Source organism: Cataglyphis hispanica, chromosome 13 (genome assembly GCF_021464435.1).
Source record: "Cataglyphis hispanica isolate Lineage 1 chromosome 13, ULB_Chis1_1.0, whole genome shotgun sequence".
Lineage (NCBI taxonomy): Eukaryota > Metazoa > Arthropoda > Insecta > Hymenoptera > Formicidae > Cataglyphis > Cataglyphis hispanica.
Genome location: NC_065966.1, coordinates 3263821 through 3281956, shown reverse-complemented (window position 1 = coordinate 3281956; position 18136 = coordinate 3263821). Strand labels below are relative to the sequence as shown.

The following is an 18136-nucleotide window of genomic DNA, read 5'->3' as shown; positions in this document are numbered from 1 at the left end:
GCAAATAAGCTGCGTATATAAGATACGATTTTACGAGGATCGTAAAACATCTCAAGATATGCCTTACGATTGGTACTCAACCATCCACGGAGATCGCATTTTTACAGTATATCACCATCAATACTGCTCCCTATACTCATATCTCACATTTCACAGGCTGCGCGTTTGCGTCTATTAGATAGATGTTTAGATAGATTTATTTAATTAATATATATATATATATATATATATATATATATACGCGAGAACATTTTGCGCATTGCGCGCTTTTATCGAGTTGGAAAACAAATTGCGCACGATGCCTGTGAAAATGTGCGACAGCATATCGTATTGGCGTAATTAAGCCCGGACAATCACTAATTAGTGACAAGTTTATCGCGTGTTTAATGTATTCGATTGTGAATACGTCACCTATGGCATAATCGTCATCAGACAATATCGGTAACGTCTGACGATTTCAGTCACATTTGTGCACACGCACACGTCTATTCCAAATTACGTCAATACTTGCGGCCGACTATAACTGAGAGAAATTGTGCGATGAATATTTGCGTATGCGCGCGCAAACAACGGTGCGCAAACAACGACGAGTTAATTGGCTGCTAGAATGTTTAATAATAAGTTAACATTGCCACAACATTAATAATAAAACTCAGTTGTTCAAATCGAGCAGGTTGCTCTCGATTCACAAATATTCCGTATTGCATCGTGATTATTGAAGAAACTTTGAGTATTGAATTTTTTCTTTGTGCTATAAATATAAATTCTTTTAAAATTTAGCATGTCACCCAATTTTGCATCGCTAAAAAATTAAACGCACTTCGCACTAGTTTCTCTCGATTATGAAGCCTGATACTATTGTATATAGACGGCTTCAATGCCATAATTTACAGGATGATAATTAAAAGTCACAAAATTTTACTTTAAAATATATTTAATTGCGATATTATTAAATATTACAGCTCGTACTTTTTCTGAGTTGAGTTTTGCGACGTTTGTGTGTCATCCTGTAGCAAAAGTTCTTCCAGCACACTCGATAGCACACGTTGGATCCATCGATCTACAGAAAGACACAGATAAGACTATTCACCCCTATCAATTCACACCCAGCCCACCTTCTTTAGCAGGGAATTACATGCGAAACGCTTACAATGTCTCTTACAGCGAGCGACTTAATTACAAGTTTATTTTTCTCTGTTTTCTGTTCGCTTCTTATGTTATGGACCGACCCTGGTTTCCGGTTTCTCTATGCAGTCCTTCAAGGTAATTTGCCACCGGCTTTTTCTCTACTTTCGCCTTGATCTCTATCTCTACTACATTCTGAGATATTCATTCGGATCATAGCTACGTCACTATGTCACTATAATTATGGAAATTCTCCGAGTTGATTCGTATATCTAATTAGACGACAAATTTAACTTGTTATTATTGATTTCATCTTAAATTTTTATATTTATGCTTTTAAAAATTCTCTCTTTGATCAAAAGCCGACTCTGAAATCTTATACAAAAAAAAAAAAAATGTGCTATTAATATTTTTGATAAAAATATAACAATAAAAGAAAGAGAAAGGTAAAAGTTGAATTTATACATATCAAATATCAAGTTTTATAATTATCTTTTTATGGTGACATATACACATATATACATCATTCACACAAATATCCCATTTCACATTCTTATTTTTGGCTCTTCTTTTATCACCTTTCGTTCTCTATCTCTTTCAACATTTCTCTATCTTTTCATAAGCACATTCACGAATTTTTAATAGTTTCGTTTCTTCATGTGCCTCTTCTCGTGCGCCACCATATTTCCTCGCTCATCGTCTTTACCTTCACTGCATGCCGATGTTTGATTTTATTGGCGAAAAGATTTCCGGGATCGATGTAACGAAAGAGCAAGTATCGTCTCGAAAAAACCGACGACGTTGCTCCCTCTTAGATCCCTGGATGCTGTTATCTCGGATCGTCCCGTACGAAAGCCCTTACTCATCTTCCCAGCGGAAGATGATGCCAAATTTTTTGCTCTCCGCGCGCGCGCGCACATCCTTCTAAAGAGGAAGAGCACCTTCACGTTCCATCGATCCTACGCTTGCAAGTAGCATCGCCCATAAATGCGGACACCGGCGCGCATCATACGACGTCGCCGAGCTATGCAAACTATGAACCACCGTGAGAGCTTAATGTGCGCCTTTTCTGCGTCCATCCATACACCGAGCAAGTAGAAAAGCAGTACGAGCGAGCAAAGTGCGAGAGTAGCGCGCGCGCGCGCGCCTTCATGCTAACAATAAGACGAAAGAAACAAAGAGAAAAAGAAGAAAAGAATAATAATAAAAGAAAAACGCGCGCGCACGCACTCATACGCATTCATGAGTGTAGAGCGGCCGCTGACTTTGCATTTTGTAGTCGGTGTTTTTTTATGCGTCCTATTGCCTCTCTTTTTCAGCACTCTTCCACCCCTATCTCTCCCCTCTCCCCTCTGCCGTCTACCCGCCTGTCCCCGTCCTCCTCACGCTTGACGCGCCCGGTGAAAAACGCGTATTTTTTTTTTCTCTTTTTTTTTGCACGACACCATTATGCCACCCAACGCGATTTTTCAAGCCTTTGCTCCGGGACTATATCACCATTTATGATGCAAATCGAAGCGGATTCCTTCCTTCTTAATCCTCCTTTTTGCAGTCGTGCCGATTGACCGATTGACGAAACCTACCTGAAAATCGGGCCGTTGAACTCTCGATTTCTATACGTTCTAAACGTACAAAGCGTAAGCATCTATACAGGAGAATTTACTCGAAAAATAAAGCTCGATCTTAAGCGAAGATTTTGATATCTTTGGCAATATTTAGATATTTAAATGAATTACATCTATGTCATGTGAATCTTTCTAACATTTCTTTTAAGAAAATTTAACACTCTAATTAAAGATGAAGAACGTGGCTAAAAAATGTTTAACTTTGATTAATCAATTTTAAGCAACTATTTTAACAAAATCTTAACAAAATTTTAATTTTTTTTATGCCTATATTATTATTCATTATATTTGATATTGGAAAAATTAAATTTTCATCACGAGATATCGATCGCACATTCAATTTATTACCAGAAAAAAACGCACACAAACTTATGTAATATTTCATATAAAGTGAATACTTTATGAATACTTTATCTCCCAGAAGAATTTATTTACTCGATGTATAATAACCGATAAAAGCAGCCGGATATCGCGCGTTATCGATCGCAATGTTCTCGCGGACAATCATCTCGGAATATACCAAGGTAACCTTTGTCGATCCCTAACCGAAGATCCGAAGAAAGAAAACCGCGCTTTGCACTCGATTGCACTCGAAACGCATGTTGCATGAGCATCACAGAGAGAATTTCTGGTTTAGTTTCGTGCATAGAAATGCATGCCTGACAGATTGATATGTATATACGGATGTTAATGAGGACATAGTCTGGACACATACACACACACACATACATAAAAAAAACACACATGCACGGACGCACATAGGTATATACATGTACACATATACATATATCATTTGCATGTCAGCAATTTTCGCATTGTCGATAGAATCCTAGTTCTCAACCGTGCACAATAATAATTCGATAAATGGACGTTATCAAGTGGACGTTACGAAAGGAATGTTTGATTCTTGATTTTTGAAATTCTGCTTTGTGTCAAATGCTCAAGTTAAGAATCCGCAGAATCCAAGATTCTCGGATCTCTTGGCAGCTTTGGCATTCGTATTCTCGTATTTCGAGATTTCTGAGTTTCTCCGCTCTCGGGGAGTTGAGTGAGATTGTCTGCCACCCGAAACAAGAATCCTTCTGGATTCATTACTCAACACGCGGTTGTTCGCCATTTACAATCCTAAGGAAAGGAAGCCCGGGTTTCCGACGCGCCGCGCGAAAGAAGCGGGAAGTCTCGGGGAAATGAAATATGCCGTTGCGAAAAAAAGTCCGCGAAAAGTCTCTCTCTCTCTCTCTCTCTCTCTTTCTCTTTCCTTCGCTTCTTCTCGCGAGTTTTCCATGGCGAAGACAAGGCGCGCGCCAAACAAGCGTCGTAAATTTCAGGTCCCTCCTCGAGAGAATCGTACCTCATCGAGAGAGGGAATGCAAGCGAGCTGCCTTCTTACAGCCGCGTGTCGACAGTGGCTTTATCTCGGAAGAAAGGCGTCCGGTCAAATGTAAGAAAGTTCGCGAGAAGTTCCGGGGCGTTCTTCGTATCTTTGTGACGGAAACGGAATCGCGGTGATATCTGCCTAGACTTTTTTAAAGTCGTGGATATTAACTCGCAAAATTACTTGTATTTCGATATTCTTTTTTCGTACAAGGATGAAGAAAAGTAAAGTCACGCAGCTTGTATTAAAAAGTTAAACAATTGCATTAATTTTATTAATAAAATATATTGTTATATAAAATCTTTATTCTGATTTTTGGAGAGAGTTTCAAATCTTCGTGGTACGATTTTGCCCAAAATTCGAATTTATATGAATGGTGGCGCAAACACGGACCATTAAATCGAGATGCTTGTTAAATAGAATAAAACATCGCGTTTCGGTGACATAAACGACGCTCGGCAATCGGCCGCATCATTAATAACTTTATTCGCGATCAATCACATAGTCAATCTAGAGCTGGCTCTCGTTTTTACTGTACCTGAGTGTCGCTCGAATAATGAACATCGATACTAATGACGTGTTAATAATTCGGAAAACGAAAACGCTGACGTAAATATACCTACGGGCTTTGAAAAGCTATTTTTAGTCCGGGAAAAAGCATCCGTGACGCATTAGTCACTTTCAATATTAAAATGATATTTAAATCGTTAAATTTCCCCTTTTTATTTATCGAGCTATTATCCTAAAACATAATATTTTACTTTCGCTTTAATTATCTAGATTTTAATATATAAATATGAGAAAAATTAATATTCACAATTTCTGTTAACAATAAAACAGTTTGTACAAGTTGCGCGACTTTTAATCAATTATCTTTCTAACGTGCGATCCAAAAAATATAATGACACATTGATGTCCTAGTGAAAACAAAAATTGTCTCGAGTTTTCCGATGAAAGCACTTTCGATGAAACGAGAAAAAAATTTCAAGAAGAATTCGCGCTCGAGAAAAAGAGAAAACATTGCGAAGTCTTTCGAGATATTCGGCGTGAAATTCCATGAGGAGACGCGGCACGCGTCGAGTTTATTCTGCAAATATAACTGATTATCAAGCCATAATGCAACCTTTGGAGAAGACTAGTAAAAAATAACACGCAGCCGCGTGTGTTGCGGGGGTGACTTTTACGAGATTATTTAAAAGCGATCTCGAGACTCGCTCGTCCAGCATCTCTCTTCTATCGTTGCTTCGAATGTAGGGCGTAAATTTTCAACGTCTTACAATCAACTTACTCCTTACGTTCTTATCAGACCATCGATCGATGGCGCGCACGCGTGCGATTGGATTCCGTAAATCGATGTAACCCCGCCAAGCCGCGCTGACCCTCAACGCGGGTCTAATAATGTACAGGGGATTGGAGCGGGGGGGGGGAGGGGGAGACACCGTGATATATCGAGTTTAGATTTCTAACGCGCGAGATCGAGTGGAATTTAGGGAGGATCTGCTCTTCCGTCCGGCGTTGCGGCGGCGACGATAAAGGATTTACGAGCGGAATTTTGTTCCCCGCCGTTGTAATGGGTTTTCCTGATAAAGATTGAATTCGGGCCTCTTTCGGACGCATTTTGCTGTCTTCCTTTATTTTCTCTTTTTTTTTTGCATTTGATATTGATGAATAAGATTCGTATAGAAATCATTTATTACGATTTACTTTCGGTTTATCGGAAATTTAGAGTGAATTTTTCAGCGTGCTGGAGAGAAGGAAGTTAAAGGGGAGAGATGAATATTGAGAAACGAGACATATATATGATGTAGGGCCTCATAAAAAGCTATGATTATCGTTTAATAATTTACGGCAACGAATTAAATGTCATAAAATGTCGTGTCCGGTGAAAAATAAACACTGTACATTGTTAATTCATTGCCGTTTTAAAATAGATATTTATCAGACCAAATAAATGTATGCGGAATATTTTGCTTCTTAAATTTCGAATTAACAAACAATGATGTGACTTTTCGTTATTTGAATTACAAAATAAACGATGCTCAAATTTTACAATGTTTATACCGTCACACAGTGCTTCCTTCGCTTTCACTTTGTTGTCATGACTTTGTTGTCATTCGCGCGGTTGATGTGTCACTGGTATGTTGTCATTCGTGAGACTGGAATGTTGTGATAGGTAAGGTATAGTATTTTCCGAAATGTGATCACGAGAGATATCGGGAGATACCAAATGTTATAATATGTGCAATAAAGTGCGCGTCGTGTATCGATTAACGTCGAAAGTACAATGCAAGTGTCGCGTATCCTGTTGATTAATGTGCGCGATCGTGATCAATTGTATTTTTGCGAGTTTTGTCATGTAAGTGTCATAAAGGATTAGTAAAAGTCGTCATACATGTCTCGTCATTCTTTCATGTTCTGACAGATTGATGACTTGGAAACAGCGCTCGTACGAATTACTCGCTGCTGCCTGTGGATGAGAATGCACTGTTTTCTCTTACCTTGCAAGGAAGATTAATAACAATAAATAAATGCACAAGGTCTACATATCGATATATAATTATTATTGTTTTGCAATTATAAATTATTTATGCATTTTAATACAATCGTGCAATCTTCTCGTTTCGCTGGAAGAGACTATCATTTTTCGGTATTGACATGCTTTGTAAATAGCGTCGATTTTCAGTCGCGGCCAAGTACCGAAACTTTCCTCCGCGACGAAAATGATCGCGTTGTTTCGCCAAGAGCGTTTTTCTCGCAACACTCTTGCCGAGAAGTTAGTACTTTGGATGCGCTGTAAAAATTTCATTTCCAAAGTGTATTATCCGACGCGCGCGAGAGATGGGCGCGCGATTACGCGATAGATGCTCATGTAAGGACCATTTTACGATTACGGTGACTACAAGACGCATTTTTTACGACGGAGCGTTGATTACGGATCCAGCCGCCGCGAATGAAATCTTCCTTGTAAAAAAAAATCAGTCAACATTTAGCGACAGTACGTTGCACTGCACGTTGCACTACTAGAATTGATTAGTTCTATGAATGTCGCATGCTGTCGAATACGAGAGAGCACCGATATACACGAAAGGTACACATGCCAATCAAGTTTTGCACCATCTTCCTGTCACCGGATACGAAAGATTTAGTATCACGAAACGCGAACAATAAAAAAGATTACAGAGAATCAAACTTATGACAGTTCAAACTAATAAATGATTATTAAATCCAAGCATATTAAATCAAAGCAAGATTTTTAGAATGATCTTTATGCGATCTAATGTCTCGGCAAGAAAATCTCCGAAAAGTTTAGTGAAGAAAGCTCAAAAGCCGCAGATATACAGCTTAAAAAAAAAAAAATCTTGCGCTGTTATATTTATAGACAACGTCTTGGTTACTTTGTCGCATGTGATACTGAAGATTTACAAGTGAAGTGGGGCAAAGCTTTCTTCAACATGTGTATAACGGTATATAAGTTGGAGAAGCGTCGCGTTTCTCCCATGATTCTCACAGATCATGATACGGCCCTCGCGACATTCACATAACGGCATAACCGCGATCTCACGTGACATATCTATCAGTGCATTCGATCATGAACGCTGTTACCATTCATCACCCTTTCTTGAATCATCTCATCGAATCATATCGCCTAATCTATATCGCTATAATCGTTCCCGAGACGCTCCGAGATAGACGAGTATCAGTGGTGGGAATGTTATATTCCGCAAGTAATTTCCAGTTCATTTTTCTTTAGCAAATGTATAATCTCGAATTTAATTGTTTCGAGACATTCGAAAAAAAATGAAGATTAAAGAGACTCGTACGGTATTTAAGTGCTTCTTTTAAATTAAATTCTTGCTAAAGAAAGGTCGACGCGCCGTGTGAATTCCTTGTGGAAAATAACTCCCGCTAGGATATACGTCTCTCTTGGGGCATCCACGATTATAACTAATGCATAGTTTATAATTAAATACAGACCACACAAACGTGTGGATTTTTGGATGCAGTGTTTCAACGGAATCTTTGGAGTTTCGGAGAAATCGGATCTCCCGGATACCATTGCATCCGGGGGATTGTAAACGGTTGAGCGGTTTGCAAAAATATTTGTGTTTATCAGCCCCTTTTGTTCCTCGCGCGAACGACCCGGGGGAACGTAACCGCGAAAGTCCGTGAGAACGCTTCTTGATAGAAATCCTCGGGGGCCCGTAGATCATAATTAAGCGGCGCCACGGAATCGAAATTTTCCGCGGGCGCGAAGCTCGCCAAACGACGTCGTCTTGCCATTATTCACGATGAGTATCGCGGCAACGGCGTAGCGATATCGTCGTTTTCATGCAAAATGACGTTTATCGTAATTACCCGTCCAGGCGCATTGAACGCACTAAATTTCGCACGGTTCTCTATTAATTACCTACTGATAATCTCGACCTGTAATTTACAATACGCCGGAGAACGCTCCATCGAAAAATCGCGCGTCGATTCAACCATTTCCGTACGACCCGTTTAATTAATCGCAGTTGCAAATGACTGATTAACCCTTGTAATCGGTGACTAATTAGCCTCCTGCGCGCCGCCGTAGCGACGTCACGTCGCGAAGAAAAATAACTCGCTTTTCCTGTCTCTACTTGGTTACTCGATCGATTTTACAAGCGATATTAATTCGCTAGAGTATATATCGACGTGATAGTAATAAAAAATCGCGATAACGCGATCAATCTTTCTTGCTGACGGAGAACGTGCGCCTCGAACTGTTTTACGTCGTCGGGGAGAAACGAGCAAAAGACGGAAAATCGATTTTTCTTTCAGAGAGGACACGCGGAGCTCCAGAATAAAAGGAGTCTCACGCCTGATTTTTTTCTCTCTCTTTCTCTCTGTGTACTGTTACCGTCGAGAGCGCGATCTCCTTCTCTTTCGTATTATTATTTTTTTTTTTAATTCTTTTTTTTTTCTTGATCAATTGTGTACATGTATCTACTATTCTTATATTGATTCAATGATGTTATTCTGTGGTGCTTTGCATGTCTCTATTGGACTCTGCATGTCGTATAGGGCATCGTAAGTACTTATTAAATGAACTCGTCATAAGACTACGAAAAAAATACACACGACACTTTTCAGACGCCAATCTCGTCGCCGGAGGGCCATGTGTATCCGCGAATTCGTCAATCCATGGATGCTCGGATTCGAATTTGTTTCGAATCTTGAAATACTCCTCGTGGATCTTTGGATTCGTGGATCCTGATTTAAGATCCCTGAATGTTTAGATTCTTGTTGCAAAACAAAGATCTTCGAGATTTCGAATCCTCGAATCCCGGGACCGCTGAATCTCCCGATCCGTGGTTTCAAATGATCGCAGATCGACGATTCCTTAGAAGTTTCTAACATTCGGGGATGTTACGCGGATCCTTGAATATTTAGATTTTTGTACACAAGTAGTAAAATCCAGGATCGTCTCTACGACGACGTCTGGCTATTTACATAAAAATACGATCGAGGAATCTCGTTCCGCTGATCCGTTTTAGTACGTGATACAAGTTTGAATAAAATAAACTTAATATTATCACGATAAAAGTAGAAGGATAAATATAAATGAAGCAAATGATAAAAAAAAAGACAAGGTAGAGCATCGAGCCTAATCAACGCGAAGAAATTATATCGATGGGATAAAGATTTAAAAAATCGGTCAACAGGAATTCAAGATATAGTAATAAAAAAACCCCAAGACTCTTTGGATCGCTATTCTTAATCTGTTGGTGCACGAAATCTCAATTAATTATATATCTAAAATTCTAAGAATAATTAAAGATCCACAAAGATATCTCAAAGGATCATTGAAAATCTCGGCTACACATTCCTTGAGACAGTTCCGTGTTTCAAGATGTATTTCTGCTGCAGAAGGAAAACTTTGCCGACACGTATACAACTTCACGGCTCGATGCTCTGAATACAAAAGAACGTAGCCGGGCGAGAGGTTGAGAAAAACAGAGGAACGAGCGTTCGCCGATCGATACGATTTCAAGTTGCGGAAGAGAAGTTCTCTTCCTTTTCTCTTAATCTTCCATCGCATAGGGCGAGCCTCGTGGCGCTGCGCGTCTCTCGCTCTCTTACATTTTTATTAATTTATCCCGGCATAGAGGAAACCCTAGCAGTAGCAATGTATCGTTATTAAACTCGCCTTTTTCGTTCGTTTCGACAGCCTGGCTAACGATCGCCGATCGACTTCCGTTACGATTCTGATCCTCTCCCTACCATATCTTCTCTCCATTTCTTTTTCATTTTCCTTTTCTATCCTTGCGTCTTTTATATTTTTCTCCCACAACACCTTCAAATGCCTAGTTAATCCTCCCTTTTCGTTAGTTCTCGGCTTTTCCATCGGCCCCACAAGCCTGCAAAGATTAAGAGATATTAACGAGGGAGAGACAAGCAAAAAAAAAAAAAGGGAAAGTGAGAAGGAAGGTGAAATAAATAGATGGAAGACGAGGAGGAGGAGGAGGAGGAACGATGGAAAAGAGAAGGATTTGTGCCACAAGGGAAATGCTGACAGCATTCGGCGAACGCGGGAAAGGGGAAAAATGATTTCTGCGGATTTTTCCTCGTGCGAAGTTGTTCTATCCAAAAGTATATAAAAAAAATTCCCTATCTCTTTAATAATACCAATCTCGTCAAAAATCGTGTAATTTTGCGCTTACTACATAAACATGTCGAGAAAAATTTTTAATTGTCAGATTCTTTCGCTCGACTTTATCTTGCTTTTTGATTCTAAAACATTACAATTTTGTTCTTTGATGTCAAATTAGAGAAGGGTAGTTCATGCACTTCTGTTCTCTTTTGATGGTATAGAAAAATTCAAAAAGATTACTCCTCTCTTCCATTCTGCGCGTTCGCGTAGATCAATAATATCCAAAAGTAATTTCCCGACACAATGATCGGATTTTGTGTATTTTATTGGTTTCTCGCGCGATTCCATTTCTATTTTGCGTGGAAAGTCCTTCTCTCTGCTTCCCTGTCATTCTCTCTCATTAAGCTCGTCTATGAACACCGAGAAGCACGTCGAAAAGCTGTGGGTGTTGTGAATGGCTAACTGCCGTCTCGTTAATTATCTTTTCTTTTTCTTCCATCCATGATATAATCCGATTCGACTGGAGTTGTACGAGGAAACGGAAATGTCCATTTTAACTTTTGCGTTATTTTCTTTCACCTCTCAAAGTTTTTCAAATCTCTACGTCCTTTTCTACAATATCTCATAAACTGTGTCTTTTACGAGAAATACATCGTATTTTTCATGCTTGCTCTCACCGGGATTTTTAAAAAGACGATATCTATTTTTTACAATACAATATTTCCCGAGAGTTACGCATTAAAATTTTTCAAGATTTTCAAAATATTTTGTTTTTTTCATTATGTTTTTAGATACAGAAAGTAAAAAATCTCAATTCAGATTTGTCAAAAGAGCACCGTATATTTTATAATAAGAAGTATTTGTTAAATTATGTTGTATTTACGATACTATTTTTATTTTTAAGGCATTTTTCAAATTTATTTTAAAATTGCATTTTTATTACATTGAATAAAAACGGAAGCGAACTTTCCGAGAATATATTCTAATATGATACAACATATCATTTTAACATTTTTGATAAAGAATGTTGGTATTATCTCAGTGTATCTTTATCGGTGATTTTTTTTTGATGTGTGCTCGGTGTTGATATGTCGCGCTTTACGTTGCACGGCGGGATATCATTTAGTTTCTTATACAGTATTATCGGAAAATCACGCGCTATGTGTTAAAATTTGACAAGATTAGTTTATGTAATATGCGTTTTTGTAATATCAAGAATTTTCGATTAAGTTGTATTTCGTTGTTTCTCCTTACTTCTACTAACCGTCAAATTCCGTCAAAATTAATTATTTCTTTTAGTTTCTACGAGATAGCTCTCATAATTTAATCGCGTTGCATGATTTTCCTCCGTACAAGAAGTACAATTGGCACTCCGAGTAATTGTGACAGGGATAGTGGATTATATGTGTGTCACGTAATGTTACCACTTCCGTGAACCAACGGTCACATCCCAGTCACGCTTTCTTCTCCCTTACACCTTGTCTTCTTCCCATAAGTAATTCATTTCGTCTCCTCTTCGCGGCGCAAGTTACACGAAGCTGCAAGTTCGTTACGTCAGTCTAATTGCGACTGTTCCGCCTTCGCGACTGACCCTCTGAATTTCAAGTATTTTTTATTTTAAGCGATCTCTCGGGAATCTCTTAAAATTCTTCCAGCGACAATTGTCTCCACACAAAGAATTTATTTGTTTTTCTTCAGATTATGTGGATTTTTGTCTGAATTTAGTCAGAATTTAATCTTATATTTTTGCAATGAGGATTTCAATCAACTCGTCCAGCTCGTATAGCTCGTCGAAAATGCATAGCTAGCGATCAAATATATATGAGAATCAATTTACGGGAATTCATAGAAAACGAGGACGTAATGGAAACTTGGAGAGCTTACTTCGTGATCTTTGCGCCGCGCGTTGACTTATACTCCTTACTCTCCGATTTCTCTCCGATTTCTCTTTGGATTTCCTTTCCAATTTTTCTTATTTTTGTCGCTTTTCGTGTTTCTCTGTGGGGAGTTAATGGTGTCCGGATTCGGCACGGTTCATGTAAAATTCTGTTACGAAAAGGCGTTCCTTCCGATTAACGTAATGGAATGATGACTTTGAGCTGATGTTGGACGCCATCGATTCTCCCGTCCCTTATAAGTAAACTCAACGTCGTCCTTGGACGTTTCCCCTTTCTGTTTTTCTTACGGTTCTCTTGCTTTTTTCATTTGTGTCTCATTTTCTTTTCCCTTGAAAGACGGCACCTCGTGCAATCGAGGGCGCGACGAACATTGCGTAACCGATTGACAGAAATCTTTTCTCTCCCGTGTAGGAAAAGGAGGATGGACCGGTGTACAAGTTTTACGAAATCATTCGCGATTTCGGGGATGACACCATGAACACCATTAACTATCTGCGAGAGGTTACCCTCTTTGCTCCTAGCAATGAGGCACTGGAGGAACCGGGCGTGAAGCAGATGTTGCAGGACAAGAAACGCATCAGAGAAATCCTCAAGTTGCACTACGTCAAGCAGAAACTTACCCTCGACAATATTAAGAATAAAAGCGTCAGCCAAGTAAGTCTCATTTTCTTCTTCGCATTTATTTATTACGATAATAAAATTTAAAACCGTAATACAAGTCAAGATTGATATTTGAAGTTACATTTGAAGTTATATTAATAGATAAAATATTATCACTGAAATATTGATTTAGCCTTTGTCATTTACAGGCTATAAATATATATATATATATATATATATATATATATATATATATATGTATATATAAGGTAGATTAAACTTGTGTGCGTGTGTGTGTGTAAGATTCATCTGATGTTGCAACTTCGTATAAGTTTTTAATATCGATAAATTAATATTGTACTTTATTTGAAGAAAATCTTTCTCTGGATATTCTACATGCAACCGCGACATCAATGCAATCATTTACATGGATATATGTTATTACATTGATTAACGCTTCTTTCCGTTTTTTTTTTTTTTTTCCAAGATACCATTAAGCGGGAAATCAAACCTGGGGGTAATTATAGATTTATATTGCTTTCATTGTTTTTTGCATAAATTGTTCGCAAATTCTCCTCCTTTCTCTGTCTGCATCCATTTGCACTATCCGCTTTCATGCGTTTTTCGATGTTGAGCGTATTACGAGCGCGAAACAGAATGCGAGTTAACATTTCCAGCACTAACACGCCGCGCCAGATATTCGGCAATCGATAGCGTCAATAAATCTCGTCTCGCCAATAGCTTTAGTAATCGAACGCCCAAAGAGATTTCTATTCTTGCCGCGATACACGATATACGAGGTGATTGGAAAGTCGCGTATTAAAATTTCACAGTCGGAACTTGATGTTCGAGGATATAAATTATTTTATTTCGTAATGCCCTATATATTCTTGAAACTTTCTATCGTTTGAAGTATTTCGAGAGAGTGAATTATAAATGTATGCGAATATTGCCGTTGATATTCAATGCGGCTGACTTTTTCGTCACCCCGTACACCGAGAATCGCACAAATGAAATTGTGGGAAGGTTCGACAGCCTTGCGGAATGGATTTCTGCCGTTTCGTCGGCAACACGATGTAACGATAATTGCGTATTTTTGTGAGGAGCCGTGGAGTTTTCCTCGAGCAAGAGGATGACGAACGGAAACGAGCTCACCTGGGCGCGGGCGATAAGGAAACTCGACTTTCTCGGATTAAGTGGATTGGAAGATAAAAAGTTCCGCGGGATAGAGTAGAAGACGCCTGACGTCATAACAGCGCGCCGGGGCTGTTCCGCTCTTAAACTTTGCTCAAAGTCGACCGGCATCGCCGGTTCGTTTTCGCACTTTTCGAGACTCATTATCATCCAATCAGCATGACGGAACTTTTCGTCAGAATAACAAAAAACTCTGGGCAATTTTCCGCCGCGGCTCTTTTTCTCATCCTTCTTTCCGCGCATTTCCCATCGCTTATTTTTACAACGATTTCGCTCGAAGAGTGAAATTGCAAACGCCGTAGACTTTCTTTATTCGAAATTACATATTTATATATGTACTGTATATGTATGTATATTTGTATTCTCGTGACCGAGTACATCGTTAATTATTTATCTCGCAAGTTGATAAATTTTTCGACCAGTTGTCGTCGTTCCTTTCACACCAACATTTTACAGATGAGATCGCAATATACAATGCCGTTATCCTCTCTATCAATCATACTCGTCATTTTCCACGCGGCCGAGAGCGTCTCGTTAACGCACGCGAGAACTCAATTACGACAAGAAACCGGCAAATATCGTAATCACGAAGCACCGAGAAAATCAACAGAGTGACAGCGTAATCGCTCACGCGCATCACTTTTCACCGACGTACGCGATTTATTATATTAATCTTACCGTTATTAATGCGACATCCATATCGTATTCGATGTTGGCGCTTAATAGCAAAATATCCGTCAAGTCAAATACATGATACACGCGCATGAAGTGAAAAAAGAAGTGGCACGCACGTGACACTGCGGTATAATTTATGAAAAGTGCGAGAAAAAGAAGGACATCGGTACGCTGAAATGATTTTCGCGCAAAATCAATAAATTTCTTTCTGAAACGAATCTCTCGAAATGGATTTGAGTTTATTGGCTTTGCAACATTGTTTGCACAGATTTGCCCGTACTATACGTTATCTATACGCACTGTCGAATTTATAGGATGTCGCCGATACGACACGTCTCGCAAATCCGCGGTGAAAAATCATACCCGGTCGATCGCGCTTCGCGGAATCGCGAAAAAACAAGGGATGAAACACAAGTAGGAAGAGAATCCCGAGTAAATCGTGTCACATAAATGCTCGATCGGAAAATACGTCGACGTGCTATCTGCTATGGAAATTCCGGCGCGTTATCTCAATTGCAATTTTCAAACAAACGAATGTAATATCGGATATATTAATCGGATATGTTAATTCGTGCCGCTAATATTTATGTGATATTGTAAAAGAGGAAGAGGTAGTTTTGTCTGAATTAAAAACAGCTTTTAGTTTTTTAATTGAAATTTTTCTTAAAAAGATTATCTCCAAATTAAAAAAAAGAAATTATTACAAAGATCAATTAAATATAATAATTAAATTTAGCGAGGCTTTCCGTAAATCATGTAAAGATGTCTTATAACAAATATTCTCGTGGAAAATATTATTTTTGTATTTTACAAAAATATTTTAACTCCAATTTTATTTTTACTATAATTGTAATATTTTTTTTTCACAAAAATATGAGAGCCAAAACTGTATGCGAAACAGAATAATCGAATATTATCGAGCAATAAAATTTCTTATTCTGCCGAACGTGAAAACTGCTTAATATCCTGCGGGAAAACTCGTGAAGCGAAAGAAATGTAAAATAGGAAAATGCGTCCCACGCTTTCCGATGATGCCTGCGGTGCTCGCTTTCTCGCCGACGCGAGATATATCCTATATGTCTTCGCGATTGTCTACGGTATCCATATTGCCGGTTGCACTTCCGATATAATATGTATTATTTCGAAACTCTCGCGTGCACGAAACGCCGCGCTTTTCGCAGTTAAGTTTCCGGAACTTGCATCCAGGTGGTCGTGAGAATTTGATTTCGAGCTGCACAAACTTTATGACGAGAAAATATCCTTTTTCAGAAAGAAAATATAACGCGATCGATCGCTCGGTCTCTCGCAATTTAATTCATTCTTCCATTCCCTGACTTAAGATAACAATGAATATTAACGAATCGCATTCGCGAATCAATCGCACGAATCAACGGGAAGAAATTCGCATTGCGTCCGAGCAATATCTGCGCGAGAAAATATTCGTGACAAAAGTTTTTCGAAATGTTTCGACGAATTTTTTCTGGTAAAAAAAAAAAGAATAAAATAAAACCAAAGACGGAATCGCGTGAACATTTTTTCCAGAAATATGCGGCAGTAATCATGGGATCGATCGCAGCATCAAGTTTGCGGATATCGAATCCTTATTGGAGGTGAATGATCGCGAAAAGAATATTTTCAGTGCGATAATGCGTGCACATTAATTTCCTCGTCAAGTTGAAATTTGCGAACAAGCAACGCGGCAACTTACGAGTTCGATGATGGTTGAAAAAAGAAATAAAGAGATCGCCGGTATTAATAATTATAAGCATAACGACGAGACCACGCAAATCTATGGCGTTATCTAGCGCACTACAACTCCTCGGTAATCTCTCTCGCACCGTAACGTCAATGTACGTCGAGCCATGAAAGCAATTACGCGAAATCTCCGATACAGCTAATTACACTTCAATATCCATCGAGCCGTTTCAATCATTCAGCAACGCCGATATGGTATGTTGGCTTTAATTACTCCGCCTGCTCTTTAATAAATTAACGTTCGATCAGTATAAATAAACATTCGGCCGGACGTATGAAAGCGATGAGAGGACGATGATGGTTGTAAAGTCGGATCGCTTCAATCATTCGATTTACTGCCTAAACCACTATATCAGGACAGTCGAGAAGTTACAGTACAGAAGTCTTTCGGTTTTTTTTTTCAAATCCACTATCAAATTCGTCGGAGAAAAATGAGAAACGACGAAACGATTGGATTTAATATTATTGCGACGCTACCATGGTACGAGGAGATAGGTCGAGGCGGCGTTATCAATTAATTTACGAATGGATTATCATAAAAGCGCAACGAACAGGTGCGCTAATACCGATCGCTAATTGCTGGTAGTTACGGCGATTCGATCGGCAATATCGGCTGTTATTTACTGCGCGCACGCTGCACGGACGTGCGTGGACCAATATTGACTCTACTTGTGCCTCATGCAGTACGAAGCGCGGTGTATATATTAATCACGGTAAACAAAGGGTAAATCGCCCTTAATCGGAAACAACGTAGTTTCTGCGCGGCATGACATTTTCGCATGGCCGCGTGACCGATCGTTGATTAGGATGTTTCAGAGCCTTCGCCAGTCTGTTGTATTATGCCAATTCTACCGGCGAATCCGCTTTCCGCCTGTCATTCGGACTAAACGATTTGAATCCGAGTAACAATTATAAAATATAGATTGATTTAGAACATCTCTCGACATGCTAACATGAAGATAATAATTTCGAATTTGCTGATAAGCATTTTCACGTTTCAACTAAATAGAGATACTTTGATTTTTATTTTGTATTTTTACGATAGAACGTTTGAGATTATAAAACATGAATATTTAAAAATACATTCGCTTGATACTCATGAAAGAAAAGTGCTCTCTTTTTATTGTATGAAGGGAAGAGTCCGAACATTTATGGAGAAAATTCCGACATTATGTGTAATGCTAAAATAATTTTTAATAATGTTCCTCTGCAATGAAATAAAAATATTATTATATCAATAAACAAGCTGTTTAAATATAATGTTCGCGTTTAA

The 18136-nt window shown here is 38.7% G+C and overlaps 1 protein-coding gene across 4 annotated transcripts in view; it reads left to right on the top strand.

The window, feature by feature from the left end:
- The window catches only part of LOC126853932 (fasciclin-1), a 215862-nt gene that overhangs the window by 187661 nt on the left and 10065 nt on the right, over nucleotides 1-18136 (top strand). For 3 of the 4 annotated variants that reach the window (XM_050600137.1, XM_050600135.1, XM_050600138.1), the window contains 2 exons: nucleotides 13051-13293; nucleotides 13727-13756. In XM_050600137.1, the coding sequence (XP_050456094.1) occupies nucleotides 13051-13293; nucleotides 13727-13756 (273 nt within the window). The remainder of the gene's footprint in view (nucleotides 1-13050; nucleotides 13294-13726; nucleotides 13757-18136) is intronic. The other variant, XM_050600136.1, reaches the window with a different exon arrangement.